We start from the raw sequence: 24373 nt of genomic DNA on the forward strand, positions 1-24373 counted from the left end.
GTCAGCCATGTGGCCGCCTGACACCACAGCCAGGCTACCCACTGGCTAGTCTGCCCCCTCTTGCAGCATGCTCTCACATGCAGTGGACGCCTGGTAACTGCCGAGCCCACGAGATGCTATTCCTGCCAGCGCTACGAAACGGCAAGAAACTAATCTACAGGTTTAAAAAATCCCAGTTTGCAGAAACAGTTGCTGCATATCCCACTATCCAATCAAGATGTATGATTAAATGGCTTAATCTATATAAATATTGTGTCTATACATATAAATATATGTTCCTATATAAATCTCATAGTGCCTCTGTCTGTATACATATATTTATATATCTATTTACATTAAATATATTTGTTGGAGTATGCAATATGCTTTATCATATATATATATATATATATATATATATATATATATATATATATATATATATATATATATAATTTCAGCTGTTTTTTTATGTCACTCTTCATATGCATGTATATGGTTTGATGTTTCTGGAGTGAAGCTGCTGTTTTTATTGCAATGCGGTTGCAGGGAGTGAGTGAGTAAGCATGGTGCTGAGTGAGTAATGATATGCACCTCTATGCATGTGCGTCGCTCAGCAGAATCTTCAGAAGGATTCATTGTGCACTAAAACAAACACCGATTCAAACCACAGAAACAGAAAGCCCGTCCCTGTCACCCGTCCCCCATCCCGTCAGCAAGCAGGAGGTAGTCAGCCAGTGGGTAAAGAAGGCAGACGATTTGTTTTTAGGAGAAGGGTGGCAGAGTTCCCTTGAGAGAGCATCGTATTCTGTGATATTGGGATACAGAAACAGATCTAATAACACAATGAAGGGACAGCGATGCAGGGGCCCTTTCACCTGCGCTTTATTGAAAGCTCGCTGCTTTTATTTTTTCTTTCAAGCCTCATCAGACGTAGTCTTTTAAAAGATGCTGAGTGATACTTGCCAAGTGTCTCTCTAGCAGTGTCTCGAAGAGGTCTGGGTGTTCTCTTGTGTTTCTATACAATCCCTAACATGAGAGAACGCACACACACAAACCCATCTTTACAAAAAGCACATGTTTTTCAAAGCCCAGCCCGTAAGTAATTGCACCAGCTGCAATAAACTAATCTGACTTCAAATGCAATACAGTGCCCACCAGCACCATTGATAAAACCTTAAAACAGACACCTAAAAAAGGGAAAGGCTTTTGGCCACAATCCCACACGTTTCCTCGAGGTCCATCTGCCACCCTCAATCCTTTTGCTACCCAGTAAAAGTCCAACAACACCAGTTGTCTGCCCATCTCTCCTGCTGGTTCCAGTTTATTGTGTGTGTGTGTGCGTGTGTGTGCGTGTGTGTGTGCGTGGGGGGGGGGCTGATTCCCAGCAGTGTCAAAGCACAATCCATAGGGGCCGCTAGGGGTATCCCCCGTCCTGCCAATTTCAAATCATTTTGCTTTCTTCCCCTCCTTGGACTCCAGTCTCAGTAGAGAAGCCTGTTCATCTCTCAATCCCGTCTCTGTGTGTGCAGTCCAAAGCAAGGGGCTGGGGGGGGGGGGGGGGGGGGGGGGGTTCAGGGGGGTGGCTTTGGAAAGAGGGGCAGGTTTCGGGGTTACTGGTGGTTCTTTTGGGGGTGGAGAGAGGAATCATCAAACAAGGGGTTCTTTACTTCCATTTCTCCAGTCTGAAAGAGAGACAGAATCACAAGCTCCGGTTAGTTCAAGAACACGTCCAACACAGCAAACATGTAAAATGAACACAACACTGAAAATTAAAACACACAGGAGTCTGTTACAGGGAAGAGAAACCGGCGTGGGAAAGAGCCATTCCAAAGCACTCTACAGAACAGCAGAGCTGCTAACCCTCCTCCAGCACAGAGAGTCGGCCTGCAGGTCACTACACTACGCCTTTGCACTGTGGCAACATCTGCTCAAAGATGCACAGCGACACAGAAGGGCATCTCGGAGCTTCAAGAAGTGCGGGTGTTTGGCGCTATAGCTCCGCGGGTGTGACGCTTGCAGCCCTGGCACAGAGAGTCTAAGTGAGTGTGAACGCTATAGCTCCGCGGGTGTGACGCTTGCAGCCCTGGCACAGAGAGTCTGAGTGAGTGTGAACGCTATAGCTCCGCGGGTGTGACGCTTGCAGCCCTGGCACAGAGAGTCTGAGTGAGTGTGAACGCTATAGCTCCGCGGGTGTGACGCTTGCAGCCCTGGCACAGAGAGTCTGAGTGAGTGTGAACGCTATAGCTCCGCGGGTGTGACGCTTGCAGCCCTGGCACAGAGAGTCTGAGTGAGTGTGAACGCTAGTGAGTGTGAACTATAGCTCCGCGGGTGTGACGCTTGCAGCCCTGGCGCAGAGAGTCTGAGTGAGTGTGAACGCTATAGCTCCGCGGGTGTGACGCTTGCAGCCCTGGCGCAGAGAGTCTGAGTGAGTGTGAACGCTATAGCTCCGCGGGTGTGACGCTTGCAGCCCTGGCGCAGAGAGTCTGAGTGAGTGTGAATGCCCCGGCTGCTCTCACAGCTCCCCACTCAGCTCTTTAATGCTGCTGTAAACATGTCCTGATGTTCTTAACGTGGCCCGCCCAGGCTGCTCTGTGAGAGTGGGATTAGCATGTGAATAGACCTCACTCCATTACTGTTCACAATGCCGCTCAGGACCAGGGTGCTGGAGTCATTCAAGGCAGATCTGCCAGGAGAATGAATACCAAGGGAGCGTGACAATGTGTTTCTAACCCCCTTCCAGACACCTGCTCTGGGGAGGAAGTGCCCCATTACCTCCTGCCTGTGTCAGAGAGCTGTGGAGAGGTGTGAACGGGTCAGCAGAGGCTACAGGTCAGAGAAAATGATCCAAACTTTCAATTCAAATCCATTGTCTTACCTCTCATTAGCATAACGCCTTTCTTACAAGTCCATTCTCCTTCTTCCACAGTTTTCCTGGCTTTGTTATAAATCTGCCAGCACCACACTGTGGATTCACTTCCTGTGCAACAGGTATACGGGCACCACCTGAAACATGAAACTCCCTCTTGCTGCAGTTTAACGAACCCCATGCCTGCAGCACAGGAAGTGAATCTGTAGTGTGGTGGTGGTCGGATATGAAGCTTACCAAAGGGAAGTACAGGAAAGACGTGATGCTGAGGAGGGGGAAGACAATGCTGTTTCTGTAAAGCCTGGGCTCTGACCCCTGTAATGAATCACAACCTCCCCCTGAGTGCTGCTTTGTGAGCTGCATGTCTCGGGCGCTGCCACTCACCGGGGCCAGTCCAGGACACTCGTACACAGTGAAGTCCCCGTCTTCATTCTCCTCGTCTGACGTGGCGCCGGAGTGTGGCTCTTTGGGCTCCTCTTTGTGTCTGAAATCACAGAGAACAACAGGAGCCGTTAACCTGGGAGTCGGGACTGGGAGTCAGGGACTGGGAGAATCCCTGGTAATCACGTTTAAGCTAAAACGAAAGCAGCTACTACACCTTTACCATGTGTGCAGTTACTCAGAATCCTCCTCATCAATTTAAATTCCTCCTGCCCCAAATACAAAAAGAAGTCAATGCGAGATCCTTAAGAAACAGTACGTTTCAGGCAAGATATTAAACTGCTTGCATGCAATACATTTCAGACTGTGACAGCCTTAATCTAAATCCCACAAACGCCAGGCAGCTTTCATGCAACCCACTGTAGGGGCCATTTTCATCAGTTAGGATCAAGATGGTCCTGCTGTGGAAGTATTCACAAGCCCTGGACCAAGCTGCTTCATGAACTGCCTGGAAAGGCTGCTCCGAAGTGTCCTCGTTTGCTGGAGACTGTCTCCTGATGTCTTTCTACTCACTTCTCCATGGACAGCATCTGTTGCTTCTGATGCTGGTAATGGTACATCTGAGCGCTCTGTGCCAGCTTCTTGTCACCGGGCTGAGACATAAAAAAAACAAAACACACACACATTACATAAACTGCAAAACTGCAAACTGTGAAAACTCGACAGTGCAGAGCGTGTGTGTGTTTTCAAACCGCCGATCTCAGTGAAAATCTCTCACTTACCGAAGTGCCTTCGAATGCGCTGGGGCCCATCACTCTGAACGCAGGGTAGTCAACCTTCTGTGCTAAACGCATCTCCTTCTGTAACCTGTAGGGGGAGCAGGAGAGCACACGTCAACACTGACACCCAATAGAGACCCAGAGAGGCAGAGCTGTGAGGATACTGACTGCTGCGCTACATCTTTATTCTAAAGTTCTTTCTGCCCCAGCGTTGAATATCCAGCTAGCAGTTTCTTTATTCTCAAGCCAGAATTAGACTGTGCGTGTTATTATTAATATTACCTTGAACTGATTGAAAGTTGTAAATGCTATTGAAGACTGATTTAAGCAGGCATGCCAGCATGACAGGACTAGAAGAGTCTGCTCAGTTTAGAAAGTTCTTTAAAAAGTCTTACCTGACCCAACACACGCCAGCTACTATCAGAGCTGCTGTTCCGACCACAGTGCACACGACAATCATGGCTAGAGAGAGAGATATGAGATGAGAAGACCAGTCAGACAGAGGCAGAGGTTTAGACAGCGTCTGATGTGACAGAGCGGCCCGTCTCCCTTCGTACCGCACTTATATATAAGCCCAGTGTTCTGTGTTCTGAAACAGTAGATGTGTTTATTTTAGTACTGCTCTAGGGCTCAGTCTTGGTACTTACTGAGTAGCAGGGCATCGTTGCCAGGGTAGGGTGATGTCACAGGCCCCTGTCGCGCGGTCGGTTTGGTGGGGGGGTTTGCCGCTGTGGTGGGGCTTTGGCTAGCGTTGGCCTCCCCAGTAGCAGACTGGACATCTGCATTCACTTGGACTGGGATCTCCTCCTTCCTGCTGGTTTCCAGCGCATTCGCAATCACAGTAGGCGGGTTGTCTGTGAGGAGAGACACACAGAGATCGATTATCAGGAGAGCTTGCTACAATACAACAAGCACAACAGGAGCCTGTAGGGATTACAGGCACACGGTGTGCCTGTTGATAAAGTTATGGCAGACACTCCTCATTGGTTGGCCAGCTTACCCTCTTGTTTGAGTTCTATCTGCTGGTGTCTCTGCTTGGCAATGACAGAGGCCAGGTAGTCGATCTCCTCATCCACACTGGGAACAGTCGTTATTTTCCCTAAGAGAGAGAGAGAAGGTGAGAGAGGGAGAGAGAGAGACACACTGATACAATACTTAACGAAACAGCACAAGTGAATTCCCGTCTTATTTTTTTAACTGTTGTCTAATGTTTGATCTCACTATTATCTTGTCATGATGTGGTCTCCTCGTGGACACTGCCAGAGATTTTTGTTTTATTTTTTTTAAAGGGAGACAAACAAATCATCGAAGTCAACAACCAAGAAATGCAATCCAAAAGGGTTCTTAAAGGATTCAGAGTCCACAATTTCCAGGACTATAAAAACTATTAACGAGAAAGCGATTCTACAGCAAAAGCCCTAAAGATTTTGAGCAGCAGTGAAATCGGTCACCTTCCATGTGAAGAAAGGAAAAAGCAGACAGTGAAGACTGTGCAGGGGATTACAGGAAGGGGTTATAAAGCAATATACAGTACCAGGGGGAGGTGTAGAGCCAGGAAGAGCAACGGGAAAGAAAGCCAGGATGAATGACAAGGCTGGGCCCAGCCGCTCCACGAGAGCCCAGAAAACAAAAGAGGCAACCATATAAAGTCTTGTCGTCAACAACAAACCTGCATTCCACAGGCATGGGACCTGGCGCTACCCTGGCAACCAGGGGCTTGCAGTCTGTGTGTGGCAGGGGAACAGAGCACTGCAGGGGGGCTGGATCAATGACAGCTTCCCCACCCCCCTCACCCCATCCTGCCTTTCCTCTCAGACACAGGTGTAAACAAGCCTCAAAGCGCATCAGAGTGGACAGCAGGTCCTGCACTGCCCTCATGCTAACGGGCGGCAGGCCTGGCCTTGTGTGTGAGCATGGAGGATAGGCCTGGGGGAGGCTGGAAGTGAAGATGCATTTTCCATCAGCAAAGCAGCAGATTCAGAGAACACTACTGAGGGGAGCTGCAGGGGGCAACGCAATTCAATTGAAATTCATATTCATGAAATATTAGTACTGCAAACGCACTGTAAACCCCATCAGTAAACTGAAAAGCAGACCAGAGGACAGGCCGTTGATTCGGTGTGGTCTTGAAAGAACAAATCGGTTTTACAAAGACAGGAACTGGGTTTCCTAGTTTTAACCCCCGATGTGGTCCGACTAAAACTCTCACTTAGGGAAGTTTTACTGTAGGTTGCTGTATACAATGTATTCTTTAGGTCGCTCTATAGAGTGTATTCGGTATATCGACTGTTTGTAGAACGGTGGCTTAACTGCTACAGTTTCTCCGATGGAAAGGGGACTGTGAGATCCGTGTTTTTTTTTATCCGATGCTGGGACAGGTACAGAATTTGGTTTTCTTTGCTCCGTGGTCTCGGAATAAACTCCAGGAAGAACTCAAACTCTGCCTTTGTATTTCTGAAAGTTTCCTCACAACAGAAACCCACAATCATATCAGCTCATTTGTGAGATGAGCTCCGGTCCAGGGAGCTCTCCAGACGCATATCACAGCCTGCATTCAGACAACAAACCTCTAACAGGATTAAAACTCACTTCAAAAGAGCACCAGTCACATCTCTGTTTACCCTCCACCCCCCAACTCCCCTATCATCTAAATCCAGCCAAGTGCCCCACAGCAGGGAACCGCTTGGGGGCGGGCCGACCCATCTGCATGTTTAGGGGTGTGGAACACATGCAAGCGCGTGTGCCTGTGTGGATGCCTGCACCATCTGGATAATTCTAGATTTTGGTGCCCCCCCCCCCAAAAAAAAATGTTTGCAAAACAAACAGAAATTGTTAATTTGTGAACTGAAAGGAGAGCTGCGATATTAATGATTTATTCACTCCTACTAGAGGGAGCTGCTGTGAGGAGCTGGCTGTGCCCTGGAACCCCACACCGGGGTCTGCCTGCTCGCTCTTTATCATTCTCTCCAGCTCGTTAGAGGTGATATGGAGCTGAAGAGAGAGAGACACGCGGTCAGTGTGAAATTAACAAGCTGCTGGGCAGTGAAAAAGCACTCCAGTGCCTCCGACAGGGAGAACGTTTCAAAAGATTCAAAACGCTGGACAGCTTGATATTGAAGTCAGTGCAGTCACCACCGTTTACCAGACCTCTCTGTGCTTTGCAATGCTTATCTAAGCTTTACCATGCTGATGCTATTCTTCATTACAAATGGCTCTGCTTTTACTATGGGACAATTTTATAAAGCTAGAGATCTGCCAACGTCCATTAAGGGTTCAAAACCTATATTAGAAACAACTAATGCTTGAAATACAAGGTGCTTTAATCTCACTGGAGCAGACGTGGGAATCTGATGTGAGCGGGCTGTGCTGCCCTCTGGTGGTCCATGCTAAATACTGCAGGAAATACACACTGTAGTTGAGCTAGGAGTTTAACACACATCATTATATTTCAACAGCAATCTCATCGACTTCCTGCAACTGCTGGCACTCGAGCTGGGCAGCGCCTTACTGCTGCAGACTGAAAGCAGGATAGACGACGAGGGAAGGAACGCTGAGCTTTACCAGGAGCTGCAGGGATAGATAGTCTATGATCCTTCCTGCATTCTGCATGGGGGCTGTGCGGTACGGCACTGTGTGCGTGCAAGGGTGAGCGTGGGTTGTGAGTGGAGGACGTCAATGGCTCTTTTGTGGAGAACAGCTCTTAGATCTTTAGGTGATAGCATCTGCTATTAAAATATTCAGTCACTCGGTCGGCAAAACAAAGGCATGAATGAAAACCTCGGCCCTGCCCTGAAGATGAACAAAGAACCAAACCACACCGTGCCAGAAAAACAAACGCAGCCACATGACGTGAGTACAATGAGCACACACACGCCAGAGCACTCAGCACAGAAAAGCATTATTGGGCTGAACATAATAAAAGAGAGGATAACATGTCCTCTAGAATTAAAAATCAGACCAACTCCCCAGTCCATGCTTGCCTGTCCTCCCCTACAGTGATACCCAATCACCAGCAGCACAGTTTGCCAGGAAACAGGTAGCAACCACTTGGCAGCAGGTCAGACCTGCATCCTTTGGCGCCCCCTGGTGCCTGCAGATATTCCACTGCCCTGCTGTACAGTAAAATCAGCAACAAATGCTTCCACTCAAAAGGGAAAGCTGCTTTTGAGTTTCCTGCCCTGATGTGGGATTCTCATCTTACACAATGTAAAACATATCAGAACCTCGGGGCAAGGGGAAGCAGAGAAACACCGCAGCGCGTGCCTTCATCAGCGGAACGGTTCAAACCGGACGAGGGGCTTTAGGAAACATCAGCTAAGCAGGGCAGGCTCCTCCGTGAGACGGAAAGGAGCGCCCGTCCTTTCGATCAGCCTGCGATCAGCGGGTTCAGCGCTACCCCTTTAGAAGGCTCCCCTTTATGCCACGGAATCAGCTGGAAGGCAGCATCGTCCTATTGTACCAATACGACACTAACATGAAGCAAACCAATATATTACTGAATGAATGAATCCATTGAGAAAAGATGCAGAACAATGGATTTCTGGTAATGGCACAACATTCTAAGAACGCCGTTAGAGTAACAGTTTATACAAGCAGCGACCCAGGGAACGCTATCAACGTAAGCAGGCGCTACTGGAGTATATGCAGCCCCTGGTCACTGCAATCAAACTGCATCACCGAACAGCACGAGCCCACCAAGCCCGTTCGAAACACACTCGCCAGCGCTCGCAGCTCAAGCGACGCGTGGAACGGGTATGAACACGGGCAAGCCCGCCAGCTCCAGCACTGCCCTCCCATCGTCACGCCCGCTCTTACCTGTCCGGTACCGGAAGAGGCGCTCGCGGTAATGCCCCGGCGAGCTGGCACACACCGCCACCAGGGCACACAGGCACTCCAGAAACAGAACCCGCCACAACTTCATGTTGTGCGCAAAAAATAAAACAGCAGCAGACCAGCGTGTAGTTTGAAGAAGAATCGAAAAGGCTTCAGAAAGAATAGATTCTTCTTTTTTTTTTTTTGTATTATTCTTCGCAGTGTAAAAGCTGGATTTCTTTATGTATAAAACAACGAGCCACTAAAACACTCTGTCGATTCAAACTGTTTCCCTAGAAGACACAGGGATGAGGGGCGACAGCCAGTCTCACCTCTCTGTCTCTCTGTCAGTCTATTGTATACGACTGAGGGAACACCAGCATCTTACACCCACGCACAAGCACAGACTGAGACAGAGCCAGCCAATCACAGGCCAGCGGGGGGGGGGGGGACGACACATCACAAGAATCAGGGAACTGCTCGCGGTGGGAATCGCTGGTGCAAAGCAGAGAGCGTGGGTGCATCAGGGGCTAACAGGGGGTTCCGGATTTTAGCTGCATCGATCGATTTCCATTAGGAGCTAAAGGCACAGTAATGTCAGTCTGAAAAGCTGGTGTGTGTAATGGATCAGGGGTGCTCTGATCTGCTGCAGTGGGCATGAGATGATGCCAGACCTCCCTTTGAAGTCCCCTGTGCAGCAGGCAGAATCTAGTGAAGCTCAGGTGCTGGGCTGGGAGCTGCTTCTCTGAACCACTCAAGCATCTCCTGGGTCGATGGGGGAAGATGACCAGCCAGGTATTTAAGCGTGACGGGCAATCTTCTAAAGCATTGCTGTTCTCATTAAAACAGCCGCCCCCATGAGTGATTAAAACCCAGCGCAGACCTTCAAGGCTCTTCTGAGTATGAGACTGTGAGAACACAGGGGATGGAAATCAAAGAGGCTCTCGAGTGAGTCCGAACCCCCTCAGTCTGTCTCATTATCTCTTGCAAAATGATTTGCTGAGCTTTTCACATAGAAAGTGGACAGTTTTACACAGAATTCAAAATCACTAACCCTGACAAAAATATGCAAAACTGGGATTGGAAATACATCGAAATCTAATCAAAATACATCAGAATCAAATCAAAATACATCAAAATCAAATCAAAATACATCAAAATCAAATACATCAAATCTAATCAGTACCCCTCTGAGTAAGAAGTTGTTGTTTTTGGTGCTTTCTGCGACCCTGCCCTTCTCAGCAGTGCTCATTTAAAGCTGTAACCCTCGTCACTCAGACTCCCTGCTCACACAGTCTAGTAAATGAGGTGACGGAACTTGCAGACCCTGGAGCTCGGCACGGGGAAGCCAGATGGTGGACGGCAGATCCGTTCCTCTGTCAACATCTCACTGCATTCATTAATATGAATAAAGCAGAAGGGTGTTTGTCTAGCACAGCTAATGCGATGATGAATGTTTCGACAGCCAGCAGGTGGGTGTGCATGCCGTACCGGGTGATCACTTGCTATTAATACAGGAGATAACAGGACCCGCTCCTCCGAGGTGCATCTGCACACAGAGTCTACAGGACCCGCTCCTCCGAGGTGCATCTGCACACAGAGTCTACAGGACCCGCTCCTCCGAGGTGCATCTGCACACAGAGTCTACAGGACCCGCTCCTCCGAGGTGCATCTGCACACAGAGTCTACAGGACCCGCTCCTCCGAGGTGCATCTGCACACAGAGTCTACAGGACCCGCTCCTCCGAGGTGCATCTGCACACAGAGTCTACAGGACCCGCTCCTCCGAGGGCAGGACCCGCTCCTCCGAGGTGCATCTGCACACAGAGTCTACAGGACCCGCTCCTCCGAGGTGCATCTGCACACAGAGTCTACAGGACCCGCTCCTCCGAGGTGCATCTGCACACAGAGTCTACAGGACCCGCTCCTCCGAGGTGCATCTGCACACAGAGTCTACAGGACCCGCTCCTCCGAGGTGCATCTGCACACAGAGTCTACAGGACCCGCTCCTCCGAGGTGCATCTGCACACAGAGTCTACAGGACCCGCTCCTCCGAGGTGCATCTGCACACAGAGTCTACAGGACCCGCTCCTCCGAGGTGCATCTGCACACAGAGTCTACAGGACCCGCTCCTCCGAGGTGCATCTGCACACAGAGTCTACAGGACCCGCTCCTCCGAGGTGCATGCTGGACCCGCTCCTCCGAGGTGCATCTGCACACAGAGTCTACAGGACCCGCTCCTCCGAGGTGCATCTGCACACAGAGTCTACAGGACCCGCTCCTCCGAGGTGCATCTGTATACAGAGTCTGATTAGTTTTTCCTTTGTTTTTAAACTGATTTACGAGCCCCGAGCTCCCGGTGAGTCACAAAGATCTATAGCAGCCCAGTCATGTTTGCTTCTGCAGGGCCGGTGGGATTTGTTGGTAATGAGCCTGACATTCTGAAGAGCTCTGAAAGGGTACTGATTACAGGTCAGCCTGCAGGAACGGCTGCTTATTCCCATCCCCGCCACACACACACACACAGAATCGCCACGTACAGACACACACACACACACACACACACACACACACACACACACACACACAGAATCGCCACGTACAGACACACACACACACACACAGAATCGCCACATACACACACACACTCACCACGTACACACAAACAGACTCCACACACACAGACACCCCCAGACAGCCGTGTCTCCGAGTCTGTACACTGCACTAATCTCCCAGTCTGCAGCCCTGTCGCTATCCCCACTCCCTGCCAGGGTCGTTAGGAGTCCCGCTCGTTAATTAGGCGTCGGGCTGTGTGAGTGGCGTCAGTGCGGAGCTGAACAGACTGGAGGTCAGGCAGGGGTTAATGAAGGGTCACGCAGCTCTAGAAACCTCACGGAGTGTGAAGGGAGATCCTGACTGTGGCCGTGGAGGTTCAGGTTGAGTCAAGCTGGCGATCAAGTGAAGGACCGAGTCTCCAAATGCTTATGCAATCAGCAGCATTAAAACCATGTTACCGGTGAAGGAACTGGTCAACTCCCCCAAAGATTTACTGCTTTACTGAAATCATGGAGGGGGTCATAATCCACATTGGAAACTCCAGACATAACATGCAGGCGCGCATTAATAATACACCCGCACTCACCGGCATGCAGGCTGTGCTTCATCACCACGCAGTTCTTGTGTTCGTCCTCGACCAGCGGGGCGATGCAGGGGCCACACTCCCTCGAGCCGGGCTGGCAGAACTGCCGGCGCTGCATGGTGCAGTCCAGACTGCGGGGACAGCTGTCCACTGGAAGACAAGAGAGACACAGCACATGAACCCCTTGCAGCACAGCAGCAATCGAGTCCAGCATCACGAGGATGAAAACTGAACATTTCTGCTGATGACACTTTCTTTGTATTTCACATGATGACAGACCAATCAGAAAAATCAGAAATCAGAAATGCGACATCGTTCTCTGAAGCCAATCAGAAATACAATCAGAAATGCGACATCGTTCTCTGAAGCTAATCAGAAAAATCAGAAATCAGAAATGCGACATTGTTCTCTGAAGCCAATCAGAAATACAATCAGAAATGTGACATCGTTCTCTGAAGCCAATCAGAAAACGCCTGAAGCACCTCCCTTACCGGCGCTATAATCAAGGAATTGTTTAAAGATCCAAACATAAAAATGATCAAAACGTTGCCCCGAGTTGAATCAGCATCAAAAGGATGGACAGAGCAGACAGTGGATCATCACTCTCTGGGTGGAGCACAGTCATCACAGAGCTGTGCTAGCGCTGCACCAGAGCTCTCAAAGCAACTCACAGTCACAGCTACAGCCAGCAGAGCGCACATCTGTGTTCTTATTGTTAGAGTTAATTACACCTGAAATTCAAACAACAAAGCAGTGAAAGGATGGGGCAGAGAGCTGGAGAGAGAGAGAGAGAGAGATGATAGGGGATCACTCAGCCATGGCACTGCTGTTAAAGGAGAATTTGGTCCCGGGTTAAAGACGCCACACTGAGGGCTGTGCTTGTAAAACACTGCGTTAATCCGAGGGGGGGGTGCTGTCGAGGGCTCTCTGAGTGAGTGAGGAGCTCAATGGCTCTGTCAAGTTGCTTCAGTGTAATGCTGGGTGACTGGGACTGGGGGTGACAGGTATAAAGAACACTGAGGTCACATCATTCCACTGCATGTCACCTGTCATTTGAAAAGACAAGCTCAATAAAGGTGCATTTCACTTCTTTTTAATGGTATTTTTTTATTCTATTTACCCAGCACTCTTTCCAGAACAGTTAAAAAGGCATGCAGAGACACTGAAGAGTCATTGGAAAGCAGGGACCGGTCGCTGCCTAGCAGATCCATTTTCATGGGCCAGAGCGAGTGTAACACAGAGCCACGGAGGTGAACAAGCTCACTAAACCCAGCTGGCAAACAGGGTTACTGACATGAAAGCACGAGAAGCAATACGAACCAGGACAGAGCAGGATTTGAAAGCAGGTGAGGCTCCCTTCACAGAGTAGGAAGGGTACTGGAAGGGCACCCTGCTCCCGTGTGCGTGATTATCTTCACTGGATTAAAATAATCAGTGCCACGGGAGGCTCTGCAACTTCCACCTCGCAGCCACCCAGCTCAGCACTGCCTGTCTGCACCAGCAAGATAAGATATTGCCATAGCGACTGCGAGAGCCTGAGTCATCGGATTTGCATCATGCTCTTAAACAAGGGGTGGTTGAGCTTGAAAACACAGTACAGCCTATTAAAACACAGCACAGGCTTGTGTTTTAATAGCCTGCACCCTGTGCACGGAGCAATCAATGCAGCTGGACTATCACCAAGACTAGGCGGTCTGGAAAAGCGAGGATACAATACTGTCAATTGTAATCAGAGTTCAAAGCCTGTCGATGCACTGCGTGTCAATGAGCTGTTTATTTGTACAGTTACTGGCACAGGGTCTTGTATGGTGTTTTCATGCCTTAGGTAAGTAATGGCCCATCTCATCTTATTTACATAGATTGCAAACAATCGCATTTCAAACGCACATTCAAATGGGAGGATTTTGCATCTGATTTTGCTTATTCCTTCAGCCTCTCCCAATTAGTTCTTCATTGCTTTATAGCCAAGATTTAAAAAAAAAAAGAAAGCGTTTCCTTTGTGAAGCGCAGCTCCCTGCTCAGGGTGGGTACGCTCCCGTTTCTCAGAGAACAATGCACTCCATTAAACACAAACGAAACAAGAGCAGCATTCCTGGGCCCTGCTCAGCTCTGGAGGTGCAGTCAGACCTGCTCCATACACAATGAGTACCCCTCCTTCTGAAAGGAAATGAATAATGGATTACAATGGGTGTTTCCACAGTCGTTTACTCAGCGCCTTTACTCAACAGAGACCAGCAGTACCTCCTTGTGTAACTGGAAGCCACAAAAACCACTTTGTCAACGCGGTTAATAAACCCAAGAGGCATGCTGGGTGTTCCCTGTTAAACAAGGAGTAGATGCTGGAAGTATGTGAATGTTCCTTCAGGGGATTGCAGGGGTAGTGTCACCACGGAGCACTGTGCGTGCGTGCGTGCGTGCGTGCGTGCGTAATGAAGGTTTCTTTGCACATCTCTCTATGCTGTGACTCCCTGGCCTGTCAGCTGCTGTAACTTTGCTAAGCAAACCCTGAGCCCGGCCAGACTGTGGGTCAGTTCACTGAAGCGCACTAAGACAGGCGAGGCGTGACCCACAAGTCTTCTCATAGAAATGTGAAAGACACTGATTAATCGTGTAGTGCCTCTCTGGTTTCGGCTTTTGTTAACTCAACATATAACTTCATAAGAGTAAAGACCCCCCCCCCCCTCCCCCTGTGCTGTTTTACAATGGACTCCCCAAGCGAGGGTCAGTTTCTGTTGAACATCCTGTACACACAGCGATAGAGTCTCAATTAAGTCTCAAAACCGGCAGTCAATGGCAGAAACAAGTCCTGTCAGTTCCCATGGAAACGGTAACCAAGCAGTGCCTAGCGACGGTGCTGATTTGTGCACTTCCTGTTTGGGTACAGACAGGAAAGCGAGACAATGGGATTGAAATATGAAACAGGGGGAGATCACAACAAAGCAAACTGGGCCTGCTGGCAGGGAAGCACATAAACAGCCACATCTGTATCTACATGCTACAGGTCCTTAAACACTGAGCAGCTTCCCTTCAATGGAGGGAGATGGACTCTCGTTCCTTTGTGAATCTGAAACAGACACGAGACAGAGTCGCACAAATCAAAGCACATCGCCACACGCAAACCAGCGATGCGAGAGCTCTTCACTGGGCAGCCCTCTAGTTCACAGCTCTGGGTGGGCACTCACTGTTTGCTTTGCCCCTGCATGGAAAGGGCAGCAGGTGCTCCTGCTCTCAGCCCACACAGTGACTTCAATCTCTGCCAGTGTGGCTCCGCGCACCACACCTCAGTGCAGGATCAAAGGGGAGAGGGGCAGGCTTCACAAACACAAAGAGAGCCGGGAAAGTGAAAGACCAGGGAATCGGCATCAATAATTCAGTGTGGACATGTAACTCTGCCCATTGACTGGGGGGGGGCAAGGACGGAGCGATGCATCAAACAGAGAGATAGAGAGAGAGAGAGAGAGAGAGAGAGAGAGAGAGAGAGAGAGAGAGAGAGATGCATTAAACAAAGAAATGGAGAGAGATGCATTAAACAGAGGGGGGAGAGAGAGGAGGGAGTGATGCATTAAACAGATTGATGGAGACAGAGAGTGACAGAGAGAGATGGAGAGAGGAGGAGGTGCTCACACTAGGGGGGTGAGTAGAGAAGTGGAAGAGCCATCAATCCAATCCCTCTCCACAGCACAGCAGTCTCTGCCCTGATTTATAACAACGCGGGCAGCGTGATAAATCAGCATGGTGCTTCGCTACTGCAGCCACAAACACCAACTATTACAGAGCGCCTCGCTCATAACACCCATACATATTTCATGCATCACGCGCATTCTGGGCTCACAGCTCTCTGAAGAGCACCCCCTGCTGCCAGCTTTACGATGTCTCACTGGCACAGGGTATAGGGCTGGAGCTCGCAATAGGAACTGTACTGGGTTTTAAATTGTATTTCAGTTGTATACTATTCACCTTTCAAATAATAAAAAAATGACTTGTTAATAATAGATCACATTAACAGTTACAGTCTAGTATAGAGAACTGTAACTGCTGTCCTGGGGATCTGAGAGCCAGCTAATTCAATACAGTCTAGTATAGAGAGCCGAGTGCTGTGGATCTGAGAGCCAGCTAATTCAATACAGTCTAGTATAGAGAACTTAGTTCTGTACTGGTTATCCTAGAGCCAGCTAATTGAAATGTGAACTTAAATAGTCACACATGAGCTTAATGCAGCAGCTATAAACATAAAAGTCTGCAGAGGGAAAAAAATCATTGCCTTGTATTAACACAAGAACACAGTGTAATAACTGTGATGAACCCACAGGGAAAGCTGCACAGTGCTTTTTCACAGCGGTAATACTGCAGGTCCTTGCTCTGTTAGTGATTCAGGAAAAAGAACACATTCTTATTAACAGAACCATTGGGAGTTTCCATTCCCTCTGGTTATCTCGCTTAACTCTCAAATATTTGAGCAGTCCCTTCCCTGCAACTCTATTTACTCAGCAGTGTTCTTGATAAAACTCTCCCGAAGCCATGACAACGCTGCAGTCTGCTGCGTCACGGCTTCTCAGGCAATGAGTGAAGGAGCGCTGAGCTCGGAGCTGGAGGAAAGCCATCTCTTCAAAAGGTGCTGCTGCTGGTGTTCTTTAGGGCATGGGTGTGTCTCCACGAGGACTCAATCCTGATGAGACCCAGGACACTAGAAGACCACGCCATCACCTGGACTGCTTGGTTTCCATGGGTTGTTTTGGAAATGGCTGTCCCGGCAGTGTTAGTGTAATCTAAAGCACTACCTTAACATTCCTCTCCTGCTCTCCTCAACAGCTTGAACAAAACCAAACACAAAGAGGCATGAAGTTAGTTTGTATGGCAGTGCTGGTGGTGTCGGGGGGGGGGGGTTCTGTTATATTGGGCGAGAGGAAGGGATTCATCTTGTTGAGAAACTGGCAGCAAGTTCATTTGCATTTCAGTGTTGTCATTGGAAATGGACAGAGAATCCAGACATAAGTGAAAGCTGGCTTCCTTTAGCTGCTGCTTACTCTTCAACCCCATGTGACTGCAGCTTGGCAGCGGAGAGGCTGTGAGACGTGGCAGTGCTACCTGTTGGGAGGGAGGGAGAGATACAATGCCGTGTTTCAGTGCAGCCTCGTGTTTCCACAGTAATTGGATAAACAGAGAAACGAAGGCATTCTTGGCCAATGCACTAAAATTAGATTTGTTTTTGTGAGAAAAAGACAGGATGCGTCACCTGTTGCATCACAGTGAACTCTCCTCAGCGGAGAGACGGGGGGCAGAGAGTAGCACACAGAAAGAGCTCACAGCTCCACTGCTGCTGCTTTGGAACCATTAGTAGTCACGGCAATAGAGCTTTCTTTCTTTTACAGGTTTCTGAAAGGTATGAGCTTGAGAGAACGGCATGCACGTCAAGGGACAGGAAGACAGAGAAGAGAAAAAGGAGGGAGAGAAAGCGAGGGAGAGAGAAAGAGAGACCCTGGATCTTTGCACCTGACTGGATTCAAGGTGCTCTGCTCTGACCTTGCTTGGTTTTGGATGACACCGGCTGCCATGCGTCTCGGAATGCTGTTTTGTTGAAGGTTTGTTTCAGGTTACCCCCCCCCCCACCTAACACACACACCCACCCTACAGTAACCCAAACTCAGCCAGTCCGCTGCCCTCTAGCTGATTCACCTGAGCAATGCAGGCAGGGCTGTCAAACCAGCACAGGAACACCTCTGAATCCGGTTTCAACCCCATCGCGCTGCTTTAAAATGCATTTCCTGAACCATTTCACAGTAAGGTCTGCGATATTCTCAATCACTGTTGACTGAATAATACAGACAGAGCCATTGTAAATGATGACCATTCAGGTCTTGAGAAAAACCCGTACAAAACAACTAAACGTTTCCTTATTCCGGCATTACTGCAACGCAGTGCTGAGAAACTCTTACTGAAATGCACATGAAATTGCAGCCATCAGTTTTACTGAAGCAAGACAAGACAGTGCACCAAGAAAATACAGCACCTATGAACTCTCTTGGCTGTACAGAAGAGTGTGTGTCTCAATGCTGTCATGTGATTTGGTGGGGAGCTGCATGGGGCACAAGATACAATACAGCACCAGCGGCTCTGAAATCTTACTGCTGAAGGCTGACAGGTTTCATTGTAGCTTTAGAATTGCGCTGCACGTTCCTGACATCAGCGCCCAGGATAAGATGGGCTGGCATTCTGACGTGACTCGCTGGCTTCTCACACCTGGTTTACTTTGTGCCTGCCGCTCACCAGCACTGACTTTCCATAAACAAGATTACCTGCTGATGACCTTCACGTAATCGCCTGTGGTGTTCCACCAGGTGTGTTGAGTGGAAAGTTATCATCTCGGCTCCATTCCCGAGGCTTATTCACAATCACAACAGGCAGCACCTTCTGAAAACCCCCTGGTCCCATCTCTCCCTCACAGCGATGAAACCCCCTGGTCACGTCTCCCTCACAGCAAGGAAATCCCCTGGTCACGTCTCCCTCACAGCGAGGAAACCCCCTGGTCACGTCTCCCTCACAGCGAGGAAACCCCCTGATCACGTCTCCCTCACAGCGAGGAAACCCCCTGGTCACGTCTCCCTCACAGCGAGGAAACCCCCCTGGTCACGTCTCCCTCACAGCGAGGAAACCCCCTGGTCACGTCTCCCTCACAGCGAGGAAACCCCCCTGGTCACGTCTCCCTCACAGCGAGGAAACCCCCTGGTCACGTCTCCCTCACAGCGAGGAAACCCCCCTGGTCACCTCCCTTACAGCGAGGAAACCCCCCTGGTCACCTCCCTCACAGCGAGGAAACCCCCCCTGGTCACATCTCCCTCACAGCGAGGAAACCCCCCCTGGTCACATCTCCCTCACAGCGAGGAAACCCCCTGGTCACGTCTCCCTCACAGCGAGGAAACCCCCTGGTCAGGTCTCCCTCACAGCGAGGAAACCCCCTGGTCAGGTCTCCCTCACAGCGAGGAAACCCCCCTGGTCACGTCTCCCTCACAGCGAGGAAACCCCCCTGGTCACGTCTCCCTCACAGCGAGGAAACCCCCCTGGTCACGTCTCCCTCACAGCGAGGAAACCCCCCTGGTCACGTCTCCCTCACAGAGAGGAAACCCCCTGGTCACGTCTCCCTCACAGAGAGGAAACCCCCTGGTCACGTCTCCCTCACAGAGAGAAAAAAACCCTGGTCACGTCTCCCTCACAGCAAGAAAACCCCCCTGGTCACGTCTCCCTCACAGCGAGGAAACCCCCTGGTCACGTCTCCCTCACAGCGAGGAAACCCCCTGGTCAGGTCTCCCTCACAGCGAGGAAACCCCCCTGGTCACGTCTCCCTCACAGCGAGGAAACCCCCTGGTCACGTCTCCCTCACAGCGAGGAAACCCCCCTGGTCACGTCTCCCTCACAGAGAGGAAACCCCCCTGGTCACGTCTCCCTCACAGCGAGGAAACCCCCTGGTCAGGTCTCCCTCACAGCGAGGAAACCCCCTGGTCACGTCTCCCTCACAGCGAGGAAACCCCCTGGTCACGTCTCTCTCACAGCGAGGAAACCCCCCTGGTCACGTCTCCCTCACAGAGAGGAAACCCCCTGGTCACGTCTCCCTCACAGAGAGGAAACCCCCTGGTCACGTCTCCCTCACAGAGAGAAAAAAACCCTGGTCACGTCTCCCTCACAGCGAGGAAACCCCCCTGGTCACGTCTCCCTCACAGCGAGGAAACCCCCTGGTCACGTCTCCCTCACAGCGAGGAAACCCCCTGGTCACATCTCCCTCACAGCGAGGAAACCCCCCTGGTCACGTCTCCCAGACTCCCATTGCATAGCAGTTTGATCCATGCCTGGTTTTACAGAGTGTGTGTATTTCATAAACTAAAAGGTAAACTTGAATTTTGCGCAAGCATCTGACTGTTTTACCCATGCATCATTTTGAACTGTGTCTCTAATATGTACAAGGTTGGTGACTCTGTGTGTTTTCAACTAGCCACAGTATTTACATACATCACTTGAAAAACAGCGACAGCAGTAAACATAACAGTCTGATTGGATTTCACCTGCAGTCAAGCGGTTTGCATTGATAACCAAAGCCACGTCCATCATTAACCTGAGCACCAGAGATCAAAGCAAACCACTTGCAATGGGTTTCCAGTCCACTGCCAGCATCACTGGCCTTTCCAGTCTACAGCTAAACCGAATTAGCATAGATTACAAACCTGTTACAAATACCCTTTGCACTTTTCAAACGGGAATGATAAATGGGGGCGGGGATGAACAGCAAACACGTCACGATTCTTGTTTTCTTAACGCACCCCAGCTCTATACTGCTTGCTTTCATTTTATACCCCTTGTTTTTTTCTCATTTGCATGTGTATTTATTATTTCTGTGCGCATCCAATTCAAAACGTTCCCGGCTGTCCTGGAGGGAAACGTGTAGCAAGGTCTCCGACTGAGTCAACATCCTTTTAGAGTCAATTATATATTTGTACTGTTGAATGAATATCTTCCCTATCACCCTGAGCACAGACTGACCCTCTCTACTCCCTGAGCGGTCAGGACCCAGATCCCATCCCTGTGCACTCACCTCCACGCTCTCTCGCTCTCTCTCTCATTAAAACTGCACACAATAGACAGACCTTGACATAGATACACTGCTGGTGTGATCTTCAGGGCATCCTCATATCTGAACAAACACTGCTTCAAATATATTGTCAATTGTCAAACCAAATGACAATTGTGCTGCACAGAAGAGTGTGCGTCTCAGTGCTGTCATGTGATTAGGTGGGGAGCTGCATGGGGCACAAGATGCACCGTTTCATTGCAGTTTTGTGTTACTGTGGCATCCCACTTTCAACCGTGAACTACTAGCACTGTAACACATCAGCACTAGCAAAACCGAAGACAGTGGATCAGTGTATTATCATTGTGTCCCCCCATGCTGTGCAGGCACTATCGGCACAGCATAAAGCAAACATGCGGATCCAGTAATTACCCAGGCGCTGTTTACTAAACGCGTTTCAAGCCCGCGGTTATTTGCTCTGCCTCGGTGTAATCGTGTGAATAAACCCCCAGACAAGCGCTAGTCTTATCTGTCACGATGGATGAAGATATACAACGTGCCTTCCCCCTGACTCCGCTCGCGTTGCTTGCTTTCTTTCCTGTAATTAAACTTTCCCGGATCAGAAGATTGTTATCGTAACAGAACACGGATACAAGACCAGGCCTTCCCTGTGCTTCTGCAGTACAGTCTGCACACTGTAAATAAATATATATATATATATATATATATATATATATATCTATATATATATAATATATATAATCATATCGTACGATAGTGTTCGTGCTTAATAAATAACATAAGACAAATAAAAAATATATGGAGGTTAGATGTATGTGTTTAGTTATGTGATTAGATTATAAGCACTCCAATATACATAATATAATTCACTAATATAATATAATATATATATCTATATATAATATACGTAGGTTATGCGTCCGGTCACTTGTTGTCGATAAATTTAGATCAAGACATAGCTTTATGTTATATAAAATGAAGTGACCAAATTTTTATTTCTCATAACATATGTTTGCTTAAACGCACTGAACTGAATATATCTATATTAACTATAATAATAATATATAATAATAACAACAACAATCTATTCTGTATAATACAATATATTTTACTTCACTGGTTTAAAAATAAAGAAGCATATACAATAATAACTTATAATAATAATAATAATATAATAATGTCATTTTTTAAGCGCGCTGCTGTAAACAAAGATCTATCCTACTGCACCTATTTAAATCAGTAATGCAATAATATTCTCGTTCTCTCCGGAGCAGCGCAGTACAGATGCAGTATTTTAAATCAGTAATGCAATAATATTCTCGTTCTCTCCGGAGCAGCGCAGTACAGATGCAGTATTTTAAATCAGTAATGCAATAATATTCTCGTTCTCTCCGGAGCAGCGCAGTACAGATGCAGTATTTTAAATCAGTAATGCAATAATATTCTCGTTCTCTCCGGAGCAGCGCAGTACAGATGCAGTATTTTAAATCAGTAATGCAATAATATTCTCGTTCTCTCCGGAGCAGCGCAGTACAGATGCAGTATTTTAAATCAGTAATGCAATAATATTCTCGTTCTCTCCGGAGCAGCGCAGTACAGATGCAGTATTTTAAATCAGTAATGCAATAATATTCTCGTTCTCTCCGGAGCAGCGCAGTACAGATGCAGTATTTTAAATCAGTAATGCAATAATATTCTCGTTCTCTCCGGAGCAGCGCAGTACAGATGCAGTATTTTAAATCAGTAATGTAATAATATTCTCGTTCTCTCCGGAGCAGCGCAGTACAGATGCAGTATTACCCGTTTGCAGAACCCGGGGTGTCACAATTGCACTTACCAGCTGAACTGCCGCGGACTGTCATCAGCAAAGCGCACAGCACGGCTCCGGGCAACACCGCGGCGCTCAGCCGGCACAACACACCTCTCCTCTGGGCTATCATCCTCGGAACGGGGTCCTTACCACTGGACAAGGGGGCTTGGGGAATAGGGGCTTGTCATCGCCCCACAGACACAGAATTGAAACACTCGCCCGACAAACAGAGGAGCAAGAAGATCGTCTATTTTTGGCCCATGCAAGCTGCGCAGGTTTGCGTCTGGCGCGCCGTGTGAGAGCTGTGCTTGGAGCTCAGCAGATGGAAAGCAGAGAGCGATCCGTCACGCCGGCTTTGCGGGGTGGGTGGGGCCGCACGCCAAGAGGTGTCGTCATGACGTCTGTTGAACCGGTTTGGGTAACAGAACGCGGCAGGTGCGTGTTTACCTGAACAGCTGGGGCAACGCGGGAGAGACTCATGCACCCTCTTTATTATTCCCCTAATTTCAAAAAGCAAGGCTTGGAATATAGGTTTAACTATTCATGTACTGCACTAAAGCTTATATACAGCACACACACAGACACACACTATGGTAAACGCATGGGCTAGATATCTATCTATATATATTGAATATAAGGAATTCACTTTATTTACTCATTTTCTAAGCTTTCAGAACAACTAGGGGCAGGTGACGTGTTTCCCATAATAACGCGCTTGGTGCTCATTCTTTATTATCTGTGATTAGCTAGCTCTGTGTCACCCCCAGCCGGGTCACAGTCTCTGTGTTTAAATGCCGTGCTGTTGCCTTGACTACACGGAGCTGTGCTCTGCAGTGTGTGTGTGTGTGTGGAAGCACAAGTAAAATGTGCCCGGATTATATATTTAGCGCTCTCTACTGGACGGGGCTAGATTTACCCAAACCCAGCGGTTTTCAACCGGGGGTACTTCTGAGGGTCATAAGGGGGTGCGCAGGACGATTCGGAAATGCATAAATAAAATGAAAGCGAAACAATTACTTTTTTAACGGTGTTACATATTCTCTAAAACAGCGAAGGCTTGTGCAATCAGCTCAAAGTGAACCGCTAATGGAAAAAAAACAGTACAGAATCTGGCGCTCCACATGCTCCACCTGTAGGCATGCGCGATTTCCATTGCGTGGATTCGCAGCCTGATACAGAGGTGAACAAGGCGTCTGGCGGTTGAGCCTGGAGGTGTCTGCGTTGCTGGTAATACATGCTGTTTTAATCTTGTCGTGTCAGTGAAGCACGGTGTTTTTTAGAAGTATAAATGCGCCCTCTTACTTTGTCGGTTTTTGTTTCTTACAGCGCCTGCATGTTATTAACAGCAATAAGCGGCTGGTTGAATATGTGTTCGGTGTTTGATACATTTCTGACTTGCAAAAGAAAAACGAAGGAAAACAGGAGTCAGAAAGTGCAAAGCGACTGAAAGTTATACAGAGTCCCTTTGGATCATTCTATGCTGGCTTTCATAATAAGAAAAGTGTTTTTGATACTGTGCAGGCTATTTTGTATTATTTTTGTATTATGTATTATGTATTTTGTATTATTTATAACGACTTGAAAACCCCAGCCCTGTCTTATTCTTGCTCTGTAATGTACTGTTTGTGGACTCTGGCACAGTTTCTTTCTCCTGCTGTATTTACATACCTGTTGCCTCCTTCGGATTGGCGCTTGTGAATCACTCAGGTGGAACTCTCCCTGCCTCTGAGGAATTTCAACTGCTCTTCTTACAAACAAGCCAGAGTTTCATTCCAAGCATTGCTCGCCTGCCCAGATATTTAAACAGTCTTTCCTCAAAGCCTCCATCTCTCCCTAGCTCCTGCTCCTGAAACAATAAGGGGTCTGTGTTTTAGAGAGAGCTCACTTTGTGAAGTGGATTGTTATTTTGTTTTCTCTCTCTCGCTTTGTCTCTGCTTCCCTGTCACCCCCTCTCCCCTGTGTGTGTATGTGCGTGGGGGTGTGTGTGTGTGTGTGTGTGTGTGTGTGTGTGCATGCATGCATGCGTGCGT

General features: G+C 48.6%; 1 protein-coding gene across 5 annotated transcripts; it reads right to left on the minus strand.

Moving 5' to 3' along the window:
* Positions 1-1509: 1509 nt before the first annotated feature.
* npdc1a (neural proliferation, differentiation and control, 1a) lies at positions 1510-24141 on the minus strand. Of its 5 annotated transcripts, none has more exons than XM_041238536.1 (9): positions 24012-24141; positions 11962-12108; positions 5009-5107; positions 4656-4862; positions 4404-4470; positions 4012-4096; positions 3803-3882; positions 3233-3332; positions 1510-1664 (listed from the first exon to the last, which is right to left on the minus strand). In XM_041238536.1, exons 2-9 carry the CDS (start codon positions 12074-12076, stop codon positions 1593-1595), a joined length of 825 nt encoding a protein of 274 aa, XP_041094470.1. In that variant the 5' UTR covers positions 12077-12108; positions 24012-24141; the 3' UTR covers positions 1510-1592. The 5 variants fall into 5 exon arrangements, with proteins under 5 accessions (XP_041094470.1, XP_041094469.1, XP_041094472.1 ...); XM_041238535.1 differs by lacking the exon at positions 24012-24141 and adding an exon at positions 22371-22699; XM_041238539.1 differs by lacking the exons at positions 1510-1664; positions 24012-24141 and adding exons at positions 3453-3498; positions 22371-22706 and having other exon boundaries at positions 3248-3332.
* Between the last annotated feature and the right edge of the window lie 232 nt (positions 24142-24373).

This window comes from Polyodon spathula, chromosome 49, assembly GCF_017654505.1.
Source record: "Polyodon spathula isolate WHYD16114869_AA chromosome 49, ASM1765450v1, whole genome shotgun sequence".
NCBI lineage: Eukaryota > Metazoa > Chordata > Actinopteri > Acipenseriformes > Polyodontidae > Polyodon > Polyodon spathula.